This window comes from Sphaerodactylus townsendi, linkage group LG02 (genome assembly GCF_021028975.2).
Source record: "Sphaerodactylus townsendi isolate TG3544 linkage group LG02, MPM_Stown_v2.3, whole genome shotgun sequence".
Lineage (NCBI taxonomy): Eukaryota > Metazoa > Chordata > Lepidosauria > Squamata > Sphaerodactylidae > Sphaerodactylus > Sphaerodactylus townsendi.
Genome location: NC_059426.1, coordinates 181,023,588 through 181,043,252, shown reverse-complemented (window position 1 = coordinate 181,043,252; position 19,665 = coordinate 181,023,588). Strand labels below are relative to the sequence as shown.

The window sequence follows — 19,665 nt, the reverse complement described above, 5'->3', positions numbered from 1 at the left end:
GGGGGGTGGGGGGGGGGGGGGGTGGGGGGGGGGGGGGGTGGGGGGGGGGGGGGGTGGGGGGGGGGGGGGGTGGGGGGGGGGGGGGGTGGGGGGGGGGGGGGGTGGGGGGGGGGGGGGGTGGGGGGGGGGGGGGGTGGGGGGGGGGGGGGGTGGGGGGGGGGGGGGGTGGGGGGGGGGGGGGGTGGGGGGGGGGGGGGGTGGGGGGGGGGGGGGGTGGGGGGGGGGGGGGGTGGGGGGGGGGGGGGGTGGGGGGGGGGGGGGGTGGGGGGGGGGGGGGGTGGGGGGGGGGGGGGGTGGGGGGGGGGGGGGGTGGGGGGGGGGGGGGGTGGGGGGGGGGGGGGGTGGGGGGGGGGGGGGGTGGGGGGGGGGGGGGGTGGGGGGGGGGGGGGGTGGGGGGGGGGGGGGGTGGGGGGGGGGGGGGGTGGGGGGGGGGGGGGGTGGGGGGGGGGGGGGGTGGGGGGGGGGGGGGGTGGGGGGGGGGGGGGGTGGGGGGGGGGGGGGGTGGGGGGGGGGGGGGGTGGGGGGGGGGGGGGGTGGGGGGGGGGGGGGGTGGGGGGGGGGGGGGGTGGGGGGGGGGGGGGGTGGGGGGGGGGGGGGGTGGGGGGGGGGGGGGGTGGGGGGGGGGGGGGGTGGGGGGGGGGGGGGGTGGGGGGGGGGGGGGGTGGGGGGGGGGGGGGGTGGGGGGGGGGGGGGGTGGGGGGGGGGGGGGGTGGGGGGGGGGGGGGGTGGGGGGGGGGGGGGGTGGGGGGGGGGGGGGGTGGGGGGGGGGGGGGGTGGGGGGGGGGGGGGGTGGGGGGGGGGGGGGGTGGGGGGGGGGGGGGGTGGGGGGGGGGGGGGGTGGGGGGGGGGGGGGGTGGGGGGGGGGGGGGGTGGGGGGGGGGGGGGGTGGGGGGGGGGGGGGGTGGGGGGGGGGGGGGGTGGGGGGGGGGGGGGGTGGGGGGGGGGGGGGGTGGGGGGGGGGGGGGGTGGGGGGGGGGGGGGGTGGGGGGGGGGGGGGGTGGGGGGGGGGGGGGGTGGGGGGGGGGGGGGGTGGGGGGGGGGGGGGGTGGGGGGGGGGGGGGGTGGGGGGGGGGGGGGGTGGGGGGGGGGGGGGGTGGGGGGGGGGGGGGGTGGGGGGGGGGGGGGGTGGGGGGGGGGGGGGGTGGGGGGGGGGGGGGGTGGGGGGGGGGGGGGGTGGGGGGGGGGGGGGGTGGGGGGGGGGGGGGGTGGGGGGGGGGGGGGGTGGGGGGGGGGGGGGGTGGGGGGGGGGGGGGGTGGGGGGGGGGGGGGGTGGGGGGGGGGGGGGGTGGGGGGGGGGGGGGGTGGGGGGGGGGGGGGGTGGGGGGGGGGGGGGGTGGGGGGGGGGGGGGGTGGGGGGGGGGGGGGGTGGGGGGGGGGGGGGGTGGGGGGGGGGGGGGGTGGGGGGGGGGGGGGGTGGGGGGGGGGGGGGGTGGGGGGGGGGGGGGGTGGGGGGGGGGGGGGGTGGGGGGGGGGGGGGGTGGGGGGGGGGGGGGGTGGGGGGGGGGGGGGGTGGGGGGGGGGGGGGGTGGGGGGGGGGGGGGGTGGGGGGGGGGGGGGGTGGGGGGGGGGGGGGGTGGGGGGGGGGGGGGGTGGGGGGGGGGGGGGGTGGGGGGGGGGGGGGGTGGGGGGGGGGGGGGGTGGGGGGGGGGGGGGGTGGGGGGGGGGGGGGGTGGGGGGGGGGGGGGGTGGGGGGGGGGGGGGGTGGGGGGGGGGGGGGGTGGGGGGGGGGGGGGGTGGGGGGGGGGGGGGGTGGGGGGGGGGGGGGGTGGGGGGGGGGGGGGGTGGGGGGGGGGGGGGGTGGGGGGGGGGGGGGGTGGGGGGGGGGGGGGGTGGGGGGGGGGGGGGGTGGGGGGGGGGGGGGGTGGGGGGGGGGGGGGGTGGGGGGGGGGGGGGGTGGGGGGGGGGGGGGGTGGGGGGGGGGGGGGGTGGGGGGGGGGGGGGGTGGGGGGGGGGGGGGGTGGGGGGGGGGGGGGGTGGGGGGGGGGGGGGGTGGGGGGGGGGGGGGGTGGGGGGGGGGGGGGGTGGGGGGGGGGGGGGGTGGGGGGGGGGGGGGGTGGGGGGGGGGGGGGGTGGGGGGGGGGGGGGGTGGGGGGGGGGGGGGGTGGGGGGGGGGGGGGGTGGGGGGGGGGGGGGGTGGGGGGGGGGGGGGGTGGGGGGGGGGGGGGGTGGGGGGGGGGGGGGGTGGGGGGGGGGGGGGGTGGGGGGGGGGGGGGGTGGGGGGGGGGGGGGGTGGGGGGGGGGGGGGGTGGGGGGGGGGGGGGGTGGGGGGGGGGGGGGGTGGGGGGGGGGGGGGGTGGGGGGGGGGGGGGGTGGGGGGGGGGGGGGGTGGGGGGGGGGGGGGGTGGGGGGGGGGGGGGGTGGGGGGGGGGGGGGGTGGGGGGGGGGGGGGGTGGGGGGGGGGGGGGGTGGGGGGGGGGGGGGGTGGGGGGGGGGGGGGGTGGGGGGGGGGGGGGGTGGGGGGGGGGGGGGGTGGGGGGGGGGGGGGGTGGGGGGGGGGGGGGGTGGGGGGGGGGGGGGGTGGGGGGGGGGGGGGGTGGGGGGGGGGGGGGGTGGGGGGGGGGGGGGGTGGGGGGGGGGGGGGGTGGGGGGGGGGGGGGGTGGGGGGGGGGGGGGGTGGGGGGGGGGGGGGGTGGGGGGGGGGGGGGGTGGGGGGGGGGGGGGGTGGGGGGGGGGGGGGGTGGGGGGGGGGGGGGGTGGGGGGGGGGGGGGGTGGGGGGGGGGGGGGGTGGGGGGGGGGGGGGGTGGGGGGGGGGGGGGGTGGGGGGGGGGGGGGGTGGGGGGGGGGGGGGGTGGGGGGGGGGGGGGGTGGGGGGGGGGGGGGGTGGGGGGGGGGGGGGGTGGGGGGGGGGGGGGGTGGGGGGGGGGGGGGGTGGGGGGGGGGGGGGGTGGGGGGGGGGGGGGGTGGGGGGGGGGGGGGGTGGGGGGGGGGGGGGGTGGGGGGGGGGGGGGGTGGGGGGGGGGGGGGGTGGGGGGGGGGGGGGGTGGGGGGGGGGGGGGGTGGGGGGGGGGGGGGGTGGGGGGGGGGGGGGGTGGGGGGGGGGGGGGGTGGGGGGGGGGGGGGGTGGGGGGGGGGGGGGGTGGGGGGGGGGGGGGGTGGGGGGGGGGGGGGGTGGGGGGGGGGGGGGGTGGGGGGGGGGGGGGGTGGGGGGGGGGGGGGGTGGGGGGGGGGGGGGGTGGGGGGGGGGGGGGGTGGGGGGGGGGGGGGGTGGGGGGGGGGGGGGGTGGGGGGGGGGGGGGGTGGGGGGGGGGGGGGGTGGGGGGGGGGGGGGGTGGGGGGGGGGGGGGGTGGGGGGGGGGGGGGGTGGGGGGGGGGGGGGGTGGGGGGGGGGGGGGGTGGGGGGGGGGGGGGGTGGGGGGGGGGGGGGGTGGGGGGGGGGGGGGGTGGGGGGGGGGGGGGGTGGGGGGGGGGGGGGGTGGGGGGGGGGGGGGGTGGGGGGGGGGGGGGGTGGGGGGGGGGGGGGGTGGGGGGGGGGGGGGGTGGGGGGGGGGGGGGGTGGGGGGGGGGGGGGGTGGGGGGGGGGGGGGGTGGGGGGGGGGGGGGGTGGGGGGGGGGGGGGGTGGGGGGGGGGGGGGGTGGGGGGGGGGGGGGGTGGGGGGGGGGGGGGGTGGGGGGGGGGGGGGGTGGGGGGGGGGGGGGGTGGGGGGGGGGGGGGGTGGGGGGGGGGGGGGGTGGGGGGGGGGGGGGGTGGGGGGGGGGGGGGGTGGGGGGGGGGGGGGGTGGGGGGGGGGGGGGGTGGGGGGGGGGGGGGGTGGGGGGGGGGGGGGGTGGGGGGGGGGGGGGGTGGGGGGGGGGGGGGGTGGGGGGGGGGGGGGGTGGGGGGGGGGGGGGGTGGGGGGGGGGGGGGGTGGGGGGGGGGGGGGGTGGGGGGGGGGGGGGGTGGGGGGGGGGGGGGGTGGGGGGGGGGGGGGGTGGGGGGGGGGGGGGGTGGGGGGGGGGGGGGGTGGGGGGGGGGGGGGGTGGGGGGGGGGGGGGGTGGGGGGGGGGGGGGGTGGGGGGGGGGGGGGGTGGGGGGGGGGGGGGGTGGGGGGGGGGGGGGGTGGGGGGGGGGGGGGGTGGGGGGGGGGGGGGGTGGGGGGGGGGGGGGGTGGGGGGGGGGGGGGGTGGGGGGGGGGGGGGGTGGGGGGGGGGGGGGGTGGGGGGGGGGGGGGGTGGGGGGGGGGGGGGGTGGGGGGGGGGGGGGGTGGGGGGGGGGGGGGGTGGGGGGGGGGGGGGGTGGGGGGGGGGGGGGGTGGGGGGGGGGGGGGGTGGGGGGGGGGGGGGGTGGGGGGGGGGGGGGGTGGGGGGGGGGGGGGGTGGGGGGGGGGGGGGGTGGGGGGGGGGGGGGGTGGGGGGGGGGGGGGGTGGGGGGGGGGGGGGGTGGGGGGGGGGGGGGGTGGGGGGGGGGGGGGGTGGGGGGGGGGGGGGGTGGGGGGGGGGGGGGGTGGGGGGGGGGGGGGGTGGGGGGGGGGGGGGGTGGGGGGGGGGGGGGGTGGGGGGGGGGGGGGGTGGGGGGGGGGGGGGGTGGGGGGGGGGGGGGGTGGGGGGGGGGGGGGGTGGGGGGGGGGGGGGGTGGGGGGGGGGGGGGGTGGGGGGGGGGGGGGGTGGGGGGGGGGGGGGGTGGGGGGGGGGGGGGGTGGGGGGGGGGGGGGGTGGGGGGGGGGGGGGGTGGGGGGGGGGGGGGGTGGGGGGGGGGGGGGGTGGGGGGGGGGGGGGGTGGGGGGGGGGGGGGGTGGGGGGGGGGGGGGGTGGGGGGGGGGGGGGGTGGGGGGGGGGGGGGGTGGGGGGGGGGGGGGGTGGGGGGGGGGGGGGGTGGGGGGGGGGGGGGGTGGGGGGGGGGGGGGGTGGGGGGGGGGGGGGGTGGGGGGGGGGGGGGGTGGGGGGGGGGGGGGGTGGGGGGGGGGGGGGGTGGGGGGGGGGGGGGGTGGGGGGGGGGGGGGGTGGGGGGGGGGGGGGGTGGGGGGGGGGGGGGGTGGGGGGGGGGGGGGGTGGGGGGGGGGGGGGGTGGGGGGGGGGGGGGGTGGGGGGGGGGGGGGGTGGGGGGGGGGGGGGGTGGGGGGGGGGGGGGGTGGGGGGGGGGGGGGGTGGGGGGGGGGGGGGGTGGGGGGGGGGGGGGGTGGGGGGGGGGGGGGGTGGGGGGGGGGGGGGGTGGGGGGGGGGGGGGGTGGGGGGGGGGGGGGGTGGGGGGGGGGGGGGGTGGGGGGGGGGGGGGGTGGGGGGGGGGGGGGGTGGGGGGGGGGGGGGGTGGGGGGGGGGGGGGGTGGGGGGGGGGGGGGGTGGGGGGGGGGGGGGGTGGGGGGGGGGGGGGGTGGGGGGGGGGGGGGGTGGGGGGGGGGGGGGGTGGGGGGGGGGGGGGGTGGGGGGGGGGGGGGGTGGGGGGGGGGGGGGGTGGGGGGGGGGGGGGGTGGGGGGGGGGGGGGGTGGGGGGGGGGGGGGGTGGGGGGGGGGGGGGGTGGGGGGGGGGGGGGGTGGGGGGGGGGGGGGGTGGGGGGGGGGGGGGGTGGGGGGGGGGGGGGGTGGGGGGGGGGGGGGGTGGGGGGGGGGGGGGGTGGGGGGGGGGGGGGGTGGGGGGGGGGGGGGGTGGGGGGGGGGGGGGGTGGGGGGGGGGGGGGGTGGGGGGGGGGGGGGGTGGGGGGGGGGGGGGGTGGGGGGGGGGGGGGGTGGGGGGGGGGGGGGGTGGGGGGGGGGGGGGGTGGGGGGGGGGACTATAGAGCTCACCAGAAGCCCTTGGGACCTTTTTGCCAATCTAATTGACCTTGCAGGGCTGTTGCAAAGATAGAAATTGAAGGAAGAGAGGATTGGATCCCTGGGTTTCTTTGGGGGGGTGTTGCGTTACGTGCCATCAAGTCATCTCTGACTCATGGTGACCCTATGAATTAATGACCTCCAAAACGTCCTGTAATCAGTAGCTTTGCTCAGATCTTACAAACCGAGGCCATGACTTCCTTGACTGAGTCAATCCATCTCATGTTGGGCTTTCCTCTTTTACGGTGGCCTTCAACCTTTCCTAGCGGTATTGTCTTTTCTGGTGACTCTTGTCTTCTTGTGATGTGACTTAATTGAGTCGTTTTAGCTTCTGGGGACAATTCAAGCTTGATGTGATCTAGAACCTGCTGGTTTGTCTTTTTGGTGGTCTATTGTATCCGTATTGTATCTTGCAACAGAGCAGTTTATAACTTGTTTTAATACTTTAATGTTACACATTTGAGAAGGCTGAAATATGCTTAAAAGCTAGCTAGCATGGCATTCATCAGAAGATTGGCTGAGGTTCTCTGTGCCTGCTCAGAGGATTACTTAACGCTAATATTGACGGATATAACAGGTTGCATTGGAATAAAAAGATGGAGCAGCAATCATATCCCCCCTCAGACGTCTCCTCTCCAAGCTAAAGAGTCCCAAACGCTGCAGCCTCTCCTCATTGGGAAGGTGCTCCAGTCCCTCAATCATCCTCATTGCCCTTCTCAGCACCTTTTCTATCTCTTCAATACTTGATAGCCCTGGTGGTCTCTTCCAGCTCTATGACTCTATGATTCCAGGCAGCTGATTGGCCATGGTGTGAAAAGGAATGTTGGAAAAAATGGGCTATGTACTGGTTGGCTACTGTGTGAGACTGGGTGTTGGACCAGATGGACCTCCAGTCTGATCCAGCAGGCTTCTTCCAGTGTTCTTCTAAAGCAGGGGTAGGGAACCTTTAACACTCAAAGAGCCATTTGGACCCGTTTTCCACGGGAAAAGAAAACACTTGGAGCCGGAAATAATTTTTGACATTTAAAATAAAGATAACACTGTATATATTGGGCTTTTTTACCTTTTACTCCGCTCATTCTGAGAAGCGCATGGATGCGCCCGCCCTGCTGCCTGCAGGGCGGGCAAGGATGGGGCCAGCGGCTTGGCCTTGCCAGCCGCCAGGAAAGCGCCCGCCCCGCTCGAACGGGGTGGGCAAGAGGGGAAGCCCGCGGCACTGCCCAGCCGGCCACGGGCAATTGGTGCGCTTGCCCTGATGCCTGCAGGGCGGGCAAGGATGAAGCCGGCGGCTCGGCCTCACCGTCCACCGGAAAAGCGCCCACCCCGAAGCCCGCGGCGCGGCCCAGCCATCCACGGGCAGTTGGTGCGCCCGCCCTGCTGCCTGCAGGGCAGGCAAGGATGAAGCCGGCAGCTCGGCTCGTGGAGCCGCAGTGCAAGGGCAGAAGAGCCGCATGAGGCTCTTGAACCGCACGTTCCCTACCCCTGTTCTAAAGGCTTTGACCTATGTGCCCTGTTCTTGGCTCTCCAGAGGAACTTGTAGGCCACTGTGTGAGACAGGAGACCACTATTCTGATCTAGCTGGGTGGTTCTTATATACCTGAACCTCCAATGCTCAAGTTGAGGAAAGCACAAGGCAGCCCTTGGACTTACAAAGTGGACTGCATACTTTAAGGCAGTGGTGTCCAACTCTGGTGCCCCGGATGTTCATGGACCACAATTCCCATCAGCCCCTGCCAGCATGGCCATTTGGCTGATGGGAATTGCAGTCCGTGAACATCTGGGGTGCCAGAGTTAAAGACCCCTGCCTTAAGGGAATACTTAGATCCTCCTGAGGTTGTTCCAGGATGTCCATCCACTCTTGAAGGCCAACAACAACAACATCAGGAAAAGAGGATTTTTCCACCTGGTCAGCTGGGCACATTCTGCTAAACCTAAATGGCTGCCTTTGGCTCCACCAGTCAGTGTGTTGCTGCCAGAGAGTTTGGTGTTGGCTTTCTTGGGTTATTCAGTTCAGCAGTGAAACCAAGGCTGTGCCATCCACCACCTTTGAGGCTGTGCCGGCCATTACATTCCAAAGAGGGCCCAGAGTTCCATCTAGTTCAGCATCCTGCAAGAGGTCTCTGCCATTGCTGTCATAAGCCAAAGGAGGAAAGTTTTTCTCGCCAAATGAGTCACTGCAAGTCTTGTGAGTCATCCCACCTGCAATTAGAAGCTCATTAATAGATTAACGAAGCACTCTTGAGCCGCACTTCCGGAAGTGGGAGAGAAATGGGGGAGATTACTCATACTGGCTGGTACGTGCTGCTTCAAAGCCATCTTTGAATTCTTGCAGAGGGAACGCTTCTAAGATCAGCTTCTTCATGCAACGTGTGGTTGGTGTTTGGAATATGCTGCCACAGGAGGTGGTGATGGCCACTAACCTGGGTAGTTTTAAAAGGGGCTTGGACAGATTGATGGAGGAGAAGTCGATCTATGGCTACCCATCTTGATCCTCATTGATCTGAGGTTGCAAAGGCCTTAGCAGACCAGGTGCTCGGGAGCAGCAGCAGCAGCAGAAGGCCACTGCTTTCACCTCCTGCACGTGAGCTCCCAAAGGCACCTGGTGGGCCACTGCGAGTAGCAGAGAGCTGGACTAGATGGACTCTGGTCTGACCCAGCTGGCTTGTTCTTACGTTCTTATGTTTTCTAGGTTAGGAGAGACCTAGACCAGGTGCTCGGCAGCAGCAGCAGCAGAAGGCCATTGCTTTCACCTCCCAAAGGCAACTGGTGGGCCACTGCGAGTAGCAGAGAGCTGGACTAGATGGACTCTGGTCTGATCCAGCTGGCTTGTTCTTATGTCCTTATGTTCTTATGAGAGCATCTAGCCCCACCCCTCCTTCCATTTTTTGTAGGCTCTTTAGTGACAATTAACTGACCACAGGATGTTTGTTTATTGCCAAGATGCATTTTGCTAGTGCTGGTTCTCTTGCTTTTTGGGATTTGTTACCTGAACCTTGTTCCAGGTGTGGCTGCTGGTTCCTGGGAGCACAACTGGGTTTCCTTGACCTGAGCTCCTTCTCGCCGGTGGTTGCTGGTTTAGTGGTGGCGTTTTGACTTTTAATAAACAAACAAACAAACAAACAAACCAAAATAAAAGCTGAACAAAATATTCTAATCGGGCCGAATTCACAGGCTGAAGATGCATTTTGGGTGGGTTTATTTATTTATTATTTATTTATTATTTCATTTTTATACCGCCCTCCCCCGGCTCCAGTTGGGCACCTGTGAGGCAGGTGGGTGGCCAGTCCATACTAACTTTCGCATCTTTTCTCTCTTTTTCTTGCAGCCCCGATGAACCCTCACCTACGTAAGTATTTGAAATCACATTAACGGGGGGTGACGGGTGGCGAGGCTGCGCCTGTTGTGCCGGTTTTCACCCCAAACATTTTGCCCGCACCTACGGCTGGCATCCTTAGAGGCAGACCACGATAAGACGCGTTTCTCTCCGTGGCCCAATGTGGCATGTCTCTGAAGATGCCAGCCAAAGGCGCGGACAAAACATTCGAAGCAAAAGCCACCACACCACGGCCACACAGCCTAGAAAACCAACAACAGCCAGCTGATTCTGGCTGTGAAAGCCTTCTGGAGAACCGGGTTTGATTCCCCGCTCTGCCGCTTGAGCTGTGGAGGCTTATCTGGTGAACTAGCTTAGGGTGTACTCCAACACAGGCCAGCTGGGTGACCTTGGGCTGGTCACAGTTCTTCGGAGCTCTCTCAGCCCCACCTACCTCACAGGGTGTTTGTTTGTTGTGAGGGGGGGGGAGGGAAAACCAGGGGGCATTCATTGAAAATGCTGGGGGGAAGAATTAGGACTAATAAAAGGAAACGCTTCTTCACGCAACGTGTGATTGGTGTTTGGAATATGCTGCCACAGGAGGTGGTGATGGCCACTAACCTGGATAGCTTTAAAAGGGGCTTGGACAGATTTATGAAGTCGATTTGTGGCTACCAATCTTGATCCTCCTTGATCTGAGATTGCAAATGCCTTAGCAGACCAGGTGCTCGGGAGCAGCAGCCGCAGAAGGCCATTGCTTTCACCTCCTGCATGTGAGCTCCCAAAGGCACCTGGTGGGCCACTGCGAGTAGCAGAGAGCTGGACTAGATGGACTCTGGTCTGACCCAGCTGGCTTGTTCTTATGTTCTTATGTTTTCTAGGTTAGGAGAGACCTAGACCAGGTGCTCGGGAGCAGCAGCAGCAGAAGGCCATTGCTTTCACCTCCCAAAGGCACCTGGTGGGCCACTGCGAGTAGCAGAGAGCTGGACTAGATGGACTTTGGTCTGATCCAGCTGGCTTGTTCTTATGTTCTTATGTTCTTATGAAAAGGAGATTGTCAGCCCCTTTGAGTCTCCTATAGGAGAGAAAGGGGGTAGGATATAAATCCAAACTACTACTACTACTACTACTACTACTACTACTACTACTACTACTACTACTGCTACTACTACTACTACTCTTCTTCAGTACTTTTTTTTGGTAAGCTGCCTTCAGCAGGGTTCTGGAGAGGCAGCATTAAGATTTTCTGAATAAATAAAATACCCCAACCAATCATGGTAACTTGATGGATAATTGGCCGCCCCTCTCCTCAGCACTGCAGTCCTAAGCAGGGGAGAAAACTAAGAAATCAGTGAGCCCCGAGATCACGGGGAGGTTTGTTTGGCCAAACCATACCATATATTTCCTGGTTCACACCGACAGGCCGTTACACTATAAAACCCAAACAATTAAAATATAGAAGAGGGTTTGAATTTATATCCCCCCTTTCCCTCCTATAAGGGGACTCAAAGGGGCTAACAATCTCTTTTCCCTTCCCCCCTCACAACAAACACCCTGCGAGGCGGGTGCATACCAACACGAAACAAGAGATACAACGATTAAAACTCTACATAAGAACGGCAAAGCAACTGTAATGTCCTGCCGAGTTGTATCATCTGGATGTCCAGTTGTTAAGCAAATTAATTCATTAGTTCATTGCAGAAGTAAATTTGGAGTGGATTTTTTGTTTCTTGTTTTGCGGCCAAAGCAAACAAAAGCACATTGTCAGTGATTATCGGGTCAGTGTCTGATAGCAGAAAAACCAATTAGAAACTGAGGGTAAATTTTGAACCAGCAAGCCGTATCATTATGAATTTGATCCTTGGCTCATGGCACAGTGAGCAAAATAATAGCTGATGGGCAAAGTCTTCTTGTGTTGGCTGTGTTGGCTGATGTGCTGTTTTCAGTTTGGGTCACAATTGTGGCAACCTGTGATCTCTACTATTGTGTTCATCCAAATTCCACCCAGGAGGTTGAGGTTGTGCTACTGAACAGGCCGTTTGACAACACAGTTTATTTACTTGATTTCTGTTCTACCTAAATTGCTTGCCCCCTTCCTGTATACCTAGCAGCGAAAATGCACAGGTGTTTGAAAACAGATACATTGTACAGGTGTGCTTAGTGATGAGCCTGTGGCTGCCAGTCTCTTCTTAGAGGCCTCAGGCTGTGCATTTGGGAACGGGGTGGTCCGCAGGATCCATCAACACCTCTGCTTTACCCACACACATACCCCAGACTGCCCCCTCCCCCACCACGCCCAAAACCAGAGCAGCGGATGCTTCTGAGAGCCAGCGTGGTGTAGTGGTTAAGAGCAGGCACACTGTAATCTGAATAACCGGGTTTGATTCCCAGCTCTGTCACTTGAGCTGTGGAGGCATATCTGGTGAAACAGATTAGCTTGTGCACTCTAGCACATGCCAGCTGGGTGACCTTGGGCTAGTCACAATTCTTTGGAGCTCTCTCAGCCCCACCCACCTCACAGGTGGGTGGGGCTGAGCAGGAGCAGCAGTGGCGTAGTGGCTAAAAGCAGGTGTGCTCTGATCTGGAGGAACCGGGTTTGATTCCCAGCTCTGCCGCCTTAGCTGTGGAGGCTTATCTGGGGAATTCAGATTAGCCTGTGCACTCCCACACACGCCAGCTGGGTGACCTTGGGCTAGTCACAGCTTCTCGGAGCTCTCTCAGCCCCACCCACCTCACAGGGTGTTTGTTGTGAGCGGGGAAGGGCAAGGAGATTGTCAGCCCCTTTGAGTCTCCTGCAGGAGAGAAAGGGGGGATATAAATCCAAAACTCTCTTCTTCTTCTCCGCTCCACCTACCTCTTTGTTGTGAGAGGGGAAGGGAAAGGAATTTGTAAACCCCTTTGAGTCTCCTTACAGGACAGTTCGGTGGGGTATATATCCAAACTCCTCCTCCTCCTCCTCCTCCTCCTCCTCCTCCTTCTCCTCCTCCTCCTCCTCCTCCTCCTCCTCCTGTTCGAATGAGGTGGAGAACTGGCAGAGGAAGAAAGCCAGCCCAAGGTATAGCACTGTGTGAAGTTGGTGTCTGCACAGTTTAGTGCCCCTTCAGGGAAAACTCTGGCTGACTGAATTCCCACTGAGCAGAAATGAAAAGTTGTGAACGCCTGTCACGCCGAAATAACGATTCATGGGAACTTGGTGTGGCTCTGTTGGCAGGAGAATTCCACTGCAGCTTTGAAGATAGCAACATTTGTTTATTTACGCAAGATGCGCAGGACAACTTCGACTGGACGAGACAAAACATTATCCTCAGAGACACCAAGTACACCCCAAATACGGGGCCCACTGCCGACAGGTCTGGCTCAAAGGAAGGTAAAGTGCATCTAAATCGTTTTTTAAAGGTCTATCTAGGAATGTTTCCTCAGCCAAAATATCTTGACTGTGTATGCAGGAAAATATTTTTTTTCTACAATATGTTCATTTTAAAGGGCATGAAGGGGCCAGAATTCCAAAGGCACTTTTCGAATTCAGAAAGCTGGGGACTCCGGGGGTACGCCGTGGCTGCACCCACTCATTATTAGCTCTTGGGCTGTCACTGCGATCGGACATTCCTCTGTGGAGGATGCAGGACATTTCCAACCTAACAAAACTGAATTTGAGAATAAATCGGACTTTGAAAGATTCTTACAGAGGTTTGTCGAAAGAAAAACAATCAACTTTCACTGAACTTCAGGGTCTGAGAAATTGGTGGATTCCGCACAGCATAAATATGACATCTTTAGGATGTTATAAAAAGATCCAGTTTGGGATTTTGTGTTCCCACAGGGTGGGGAAACATTGCCAGCCAAAAGGGATCTTTTTTCCCGCCTGCTGTATGGATCTCTGGTTAGCTTCACAATGGCGCCTGCCATTTTGGGTGCTGCAGGATATTCTCTGTGGAGATTCCCCACAGAGGTTTCCTCTGCTTGCAGCTCATCCATATGGAATTTCACTGTAAAAAGTTGATTGATTGATTGATTGATTGATTGATTGATTGATTGATTGATTGATTAGACTTATAGGCCGCCTCATCCCCAAAGGGCCCGAATAAATTTTGTTTTGCCTAGCGATCTCATGAACGTGTCGTTTTTCCTTTTGTTTTCTTTTGAGGGGGATGACTGCGAAGCTACGGCGACATTATTAGAGAAGCAACCGTATGCGCATATTTGTATCTCTGTAGCTTTGCAGACATCCCCCTCAAAACAAAAAGAACAAAGAACAAAGCACGTGTGCGTGGAATTGCTAGGCAAAACTAGCTTTATTCATCTGCTTCTGATAGCGAAATAGCAAATAAAGGAGCTGCAAGCAGAGGAAACCTCCATGGGGAATCTCCACAGAGAATCTCCTGCAGCAAACAAAATGGCAGACATGAGCGGCAGAAACAAAAGTAAGAGGTTTGGGTGGGAGAAATAAAGGAAGAAATAAAGTGTTTCTTTCCTGCTGGAGTTCGCTCATTGGTCGGGAATTGTCTTCAACCCAGATTGGGGGGCGTGGGGAAGACTGCTAATTTAGTGATTTTTGGAAAACCTGGGTTGAGAGGACTATAATGGGTTGAAGTCATTTTTGGGGAAGAGAGTTGTATGAAGTTGAAAATGCAGGGGGGGGGGGAGAATTAGGACTAATAAAAGGAAACACTTCTTCACGCAACGTGTGATTGGTGTTTGGAATCTGCTGCCACAGGCGGTGGTGATGGCCACTCACCTGGAGAGCTTTAAAAAGGGCTTGGACAGATTTATGGAGGAGAAGTCGCTCTATGGCTACCAATCTTGATCCTCCTTGATCTGAGGTTGCAAATGCCTTAGCAGGCCAGGTGCTCAGGAGCAGCAGCAGCAGCAGAAGGCCATTGCTTTCACCTCCTGCAGGTGAGCTCCCAAAAGGCACCTGGTGGGCCACTGTGAGTAGCAGAGAGCTGGACTAGATTGACTCCGGTCTGATCCAGCAGGCTAGTTCTTATGTTCTTACGTTCTTCCACAAAACACTTTTTATGACATCCTAAAGCCATGATATTTGTGCTGTGCAGAACCTACCTAAGGTCTTCGCCACTCACCTAAACCCATAAAGGGTATGCGTGTGGCGAATCTCTGAGGAGAAACTTTTCCAGAGCCTGGGGCAATCACAGAGAAAGTTATCCCGTGTGCCCCTGCTCGCCCGTCACCTCAGTGTGGGAAGCTGCCACCAGGTGTGTCTCCCCCATGACCTCAGTGTCCAGGTACAGGCTGTCCTTCAGGTTGGCAAGGACCTTTTAGGGCCGTGATGGCGAACCTTTGGCACTCCAGATGTTATGACTACAATTCCCATCAGCCCCAATTGGCCATGCTGGCAGGGGCTGATGGGAATTGTAGTCCATAACATCTGGAGTTCCAAAGGTTCACCACCACTGGTATAGGGCTTTATGTATCAACGTTAATATCTTGAATTGGGCCTAGGAGTGAACTGGAAGTCAGTGCAGTTCCTTAAGGACTAGTGTGATGTGCATCTAGCTACATTACTGGCGAACACCCTAGCTGCCGTATGCTGTGCCAACTCCAGCTTCCGGATCATCTTCCCCAAAAGTCCTAAAGACATTATGTTCAGAGGTGGGATCCAGCCGGTTCTCACAGGTTCCCGAGAGTAGGTTACTCGTTATTTGTGTGTGCCGAGAGGGGGTTACTAATTGGCGATTTTACCATGTGATTTTTGCCTTAGTTACGCCCCTCCTCTCAGCAGTAGCGCGCAGAACTTGAAGCAGTCTAGCAGGAGGTACACCGGCGTGCGTGGCAGCCTGCGCCTGCGTGCATTCGTTTCCCGCCCAAGGACCGGCGCAGTGGCTGCGTCCTTGCCACAGCCCCGCCCAGGAATGCCCAGCCACACCCCCGTCATGCCCTGCCCAGCCCCATTGGTGCTACGCCACAGTTTGAATCCCACCACCATGGGAACCTGTTACTAAAATTTTTGGATCCCACCACTGGTTACGTTTGTGTTGTGCAGAAGCCCCCATTGAGTTACATCAGAGGATGTTACCAATTATAAAATCTAGGCTTACATCAGCAAACGCAAGACTCTGTTGCAGCACCTGGTTCTTTTTTTATTTTTACGGCTCCCGTGGGCATTCCGTGGCGCTTTCCGACTAAGTAGCAAACATGTTCCTCAGCTTTTCTTTTCTTCTCTGGGCAGAAAACCAATCATTAGCTCATTGTCACAGTGAAGAATAGACTTTTATAGCAAGGAACGGATCTCCTTGACTGGGGCGGCTTATCTTTTTCAAGGCTAAACCGAGAATCCAGAGACAGTGAGAAACACTTGCATGTAATTCTTACAGGAACCAATTAACAATGCCAAAAAACAAGGTAAATCCAGTTCGGTTAGTATTCCAGTGAGAACAAATCTAAAAAAAAGCATAGATGAGAATACACGGCACACATGATTAACAATAAATTTAGTTGTAGACGAGCTCCCGCACAACTTTCTTTTCGGCACCTGGCCAAATTGGTGGGTTTCTCGCAGCATAAATATAACACCTCGGCTTTTAAAGAACTTACGTTTTAAGCGTTGTTTTATGGTGTCTTTTTAGCCTGAGAAACATTTATGACCCATTTTAGCTGCTCTCTATGTTTTAAATGTCATGATGTGGATGTGTTTTGAATGCCAAGTTTTAATGCATTTTACAATGGCTTTATGTATTTTTTGTGTTTAATTTTGTAAGCCACTTTATATGGATGCAAAGTGATGCACATAGGGGCAAAAAATCCAAACTTCACATACATGCTACAGGGGTCAGTGCTATCAGTCACAGACCAGGAAAGGGATTTGGGCATCTTAGTTGATAGTTCCATGGGAATGTCAACTCAATGCATGGCAGCTGTGAAAAAGGCAAACTCTATGCTGGGGATAATTGGGAAAGGAGTGATGATAAAACTGCAAGGATTGTCATACCCTTATATAAAGCAGTTGTGCGACCGCACTTGGAGTACTGTGTTCAGTTCTGGTCGCCACATCTCAAAAAGGATATCGAAGAGATAGAAAAAGTGCAGAGAAGGGCAACGAGGATGATTGAGGGATTGGAGCACCTTCCCTATGAGGAGAGGCTGCAGCATTTGGGACTCTTTAGTTTGGAGAGGAGACGTCTGAGGGGGGATATGATTGAAGTCAATAAAATTATGCATGGGGTAGAAAATGTTGACAGAGAGAAATGTTTCTCTCTGTCTCACAATACTAGAACCAGGGGGCATCCATTGAAAATGCTGGGGGGAAGAATTAGGACTAATAAAAGGAAACACTTCTTCATGCAACATGTGATTGGTGTTTGGAATCTGCTGCCACAGGAGGTGGTGATGGCCACTAACCTGGATAGCTTTGAAAGGGGCTTGGACAGATTGATGGAGGAGAAGTCGATCTATGGCTCCCAATCTTGATCCTCCTTGATCTGAGATTGCAAATGCCTTAGCAGACCAGGTGCTCGGGAGCAGCAGCAGCAGAAGGCCATTGCTTTCACCTCCTGCCTGTGAGCTCCCAAAGGCACCTGGTGGGCCACTGCAAGTAGCAGAGAGCTGGACTAGATGGACTCTGGTCTGATCCAGCAGGCTAGTTCTTATGTTCTTATGGATGAGGGGAAAAATTAAAATTGTGTCACAAAAAATGTCATAAGCCACGTTGGACAGGGGAGGTAGCATAGAAATTTTTCAAATAAATATGTCATAAATGCAGTGGAAGGAGATCTATGCTGCTGTTAAACCCTGGATCTGTAGCCCACACCAGACTCAGAGATTTCAATCAAAAGCCTTTATTGACAGATGACAGCATAGCCTTAGAACAGGGGTGTCCAACTCCAACAGGGCATGCCAGCAGGGGCTGATGGGTGTTGTAGTCCATGAACATCTGAAGCACCAGAGTTGGACACCCCTGCCTTAGAAGAAGCCAGTTCTAAAGTATGGTTTCCCAAGCACCCTCTTTTATGCCCACCAAGATACCCTCTTCCTTTCCCTTCCCAGAGATATCAAAGCAAGCATTACAGAACAGGAATGGGAAATCCAGTAGTTTTCAAGAGCATAGGAAGACTTGTCAGCCCAACTGGTGCTTGGGCACAATCTAGATTACTATAGGTCACAAAGCACAAAGGCAGCAGGAAGCTGACAGTAGAGGAGACCAGAGGTGGGATCCAGCAGGTTCTCACAGGTTCCCGAGAGTAGGTTACTACTTATTTGTGTGTGCCGAGAGGGGGTTACTCATTGGCGATTTTGCCACGTGATTTTTGCCTTAGTTACGCCCCTCCTCTCAGCAGTAGCGCGCAGAACTGGAAGCAGTCTAGCAGGAGGTGCACCGGCGTGCGTGGCAGCCTGCGCCTGCATACATTCGTTTCCCGCCCAAGGACCAGCACAGCGGCTGCGTCCTTGCCACAGCCCTGCCCAGGAATGCCCCGCCCCCGGAATGCCCGGCCACGCCCCCGTCGTGCCCCGCCCAGCCCCACTGGCACTACGCCACAGTTTGAATCCCACCACTATGGGAACCTGTTACTAAAATTTTTGGTTCCCACCACTGGAGGAGACCCATTACCATGGCAGAAACCAGGACCCCATTAGATGTCAGCTGTGCCGCCAGACAGCCGCACAGCAGGGGCAATCCAGTGTGCACAGAAATAATATCATAGGATCCAGATCATTTTCCCATCATTCCATGTCTATTCTTGCTGGTTGTCAGAAAAAAGAAATCCAGCCTGCTACTGACTGTGGGAAATCGGCATCCAAGTCTGTGCGTTCTGCAATGACAGCAAAAGAAATCCTGGGATGTGAAATGCACAATCCATTGGTTACTTCAGTGCAGTCCTGTGCAGATTCCTCAGAACTAACCCCCGCTGTAAACAATGGGGCTTACTCCTGGGGAATGTCCGTAGGATTATACAGTTGGTGTTAGGAAAGACATCAAAAGGACTCTGTTTATTTTGTTGGATCTGGACTTTAGTTTCCCTGTGTTTCCTTGATCTTTGCAATGTAGAAAAGTCAGAGACCAAAAGTCAGAGACCATATCACGCCTGCATTGGCCCCCCAGTGGAATTCCAGATCGTCTTCAAGGTGCTGGTTCTGACCTTTAAGGCCCTTTACGCCCAGGGGCCCTCATACCTACAGGACCGTCTCACCCCATATGTCCCGAGTCGTGTCCTCCGATCAGCGGAGGCAAATCTGTTGGTGGTCCCCGACCCCTCCATGATGCGGCTGGCCTCCACGCGGGCTAGGGCATTTACTGCTCTTCCTCCAGCAGTTACTGCTCTTCCTCCAGAACGCTCTTCCTTCAGCAGTTAGGGCTCTACGGGACCTCGGAGAGTTCCGCAGGGCCTGCAAAACTGTGTTGTTCCACCGGGCTTTTGGGGGGGCCGGCCGCTGAGCCCGCCCCTCTTTTGTTGCCCGCGCACTGGCTATATATCTGACCATCTGCCTACCCCCTCCCGCCCAGGGTTTGTCCACTGGGGTTTGATCCCAGACGCCTTTTATTATTATTCATTTTTTGTAGGTTACTGCTGCTATAGTTTTAATAGTTTTAAGGTTTTGTATTGTTTTAATTGGGGCTATTCGATTTGTTTTATTGTCTTGTTATTTGCTGTTGCATGCCGCCCTGAGCCCTTCGGGGGTAGGGCGGTTTATCAAATCGAACAAATAATAATAATAAAATAATAAAAGTAGGAGCCACCAAGTGCTGGACATTTCTCTTACCTTCACACCAGTCTTGAGAGAGAACGAAGGTTTCAACATTCTTGCTCTGTTTCACACTGTCTTTGATGTGGGGGGTGAAAAGGGGGGTGAAGGGAGGAGGTGAAGTTTCAGGGTGATAAAAGGTTTTGCCCAAAGACATTAGAACTGGCTTTCTTAGGGGTTTTCCGCACTGGTAGAGTTGTACTGGTTTCTATCTAGGTTCACCTCAGTGTATCCGCACTGCAACTGAGCTCAACGTTGTTTTGTCTCAGTCCCCCCCCCCAGAACTGCGACATCCCTGTCGCAGTTATGAACTGCACCTTTCTGCTGGAACAAGGTCGATACCGCTTCAAAGCTTCGAAGTGCGGACGCATCGAAACGACACCTCATCCGTTCAACCAATCAGGCACCGCTTTTGTGGCATGCGCAGAACGGGAGAGTCGTGGCGGGCATGTAACTGTAAACTGTAAAAACTGTAAAAAAAAAGAACACTCCCATTTCCCATGGTAACACAAGCTCCAATCATGATCGAGGAGTGAAACAGGCACCAAGATGATCCCGCCCACTTAGCTCGGTTCCAGGGGGCCACGTAAGTTGCTGTGCGGACAGCCTGGAATCGCCCCCACTGAAGGTAACCGAGTCGACCTTAGCTCCCTTCTGTAGTGCGGAAAGCCCCTTAGAGTATTAATAAATTCTATTGATTCAAAGGTCCAGAGTCTCATATTCGGCTGCTCATCCGGGGTCTTGACAGTTGGCCAGCCCCGGCGCCGACCGCAACCAGCAAATCCTCTTGGCTCCTCAGATTTTAAATGTGCCTCTTTCTTTCCTCCTAGGATTCTACATGTACATTGAAGCCTCCAGCCCCAGGAAGGAAGGAGACAAAGCCAGACTTATTAGCCCAATTTTTAGCATCCCTCCCAAAAACCCCTACGGGCCA

At 61.7% G+C, this 19,665-nt stretch overlaps 1 protein-coding gene across 1 annotated transcript in view; it reads left to right on the top strand.

Annotated features, from left to right (window-relative positions):
- The window catches only part of LOC125426437 (MAM domain-containing glycosylphosphatidylinositol anchor protein 2-like), a 221,584-nt gene that overhangs the window by 201,007 nt on the left and 912 nt on the right, over positions 1-19,665 (top strand). The window contains exons 2-4 of the mRNA XM_048484695.1: positions 9,048-9,068; positions 12,247-12,402; positions 19,562-19,661. Coding sequence (XP_048340652.1) covers positions 9,048-9,068; positions 12,247-12,402; positions 19,562-19,661 — 277 coding nt within the window. The remainder of the gene's footprint in view (positions 1-9,047; positions 9,069-12,246; positions 12,403-19,561; positions 19,662-19,665) is intronic.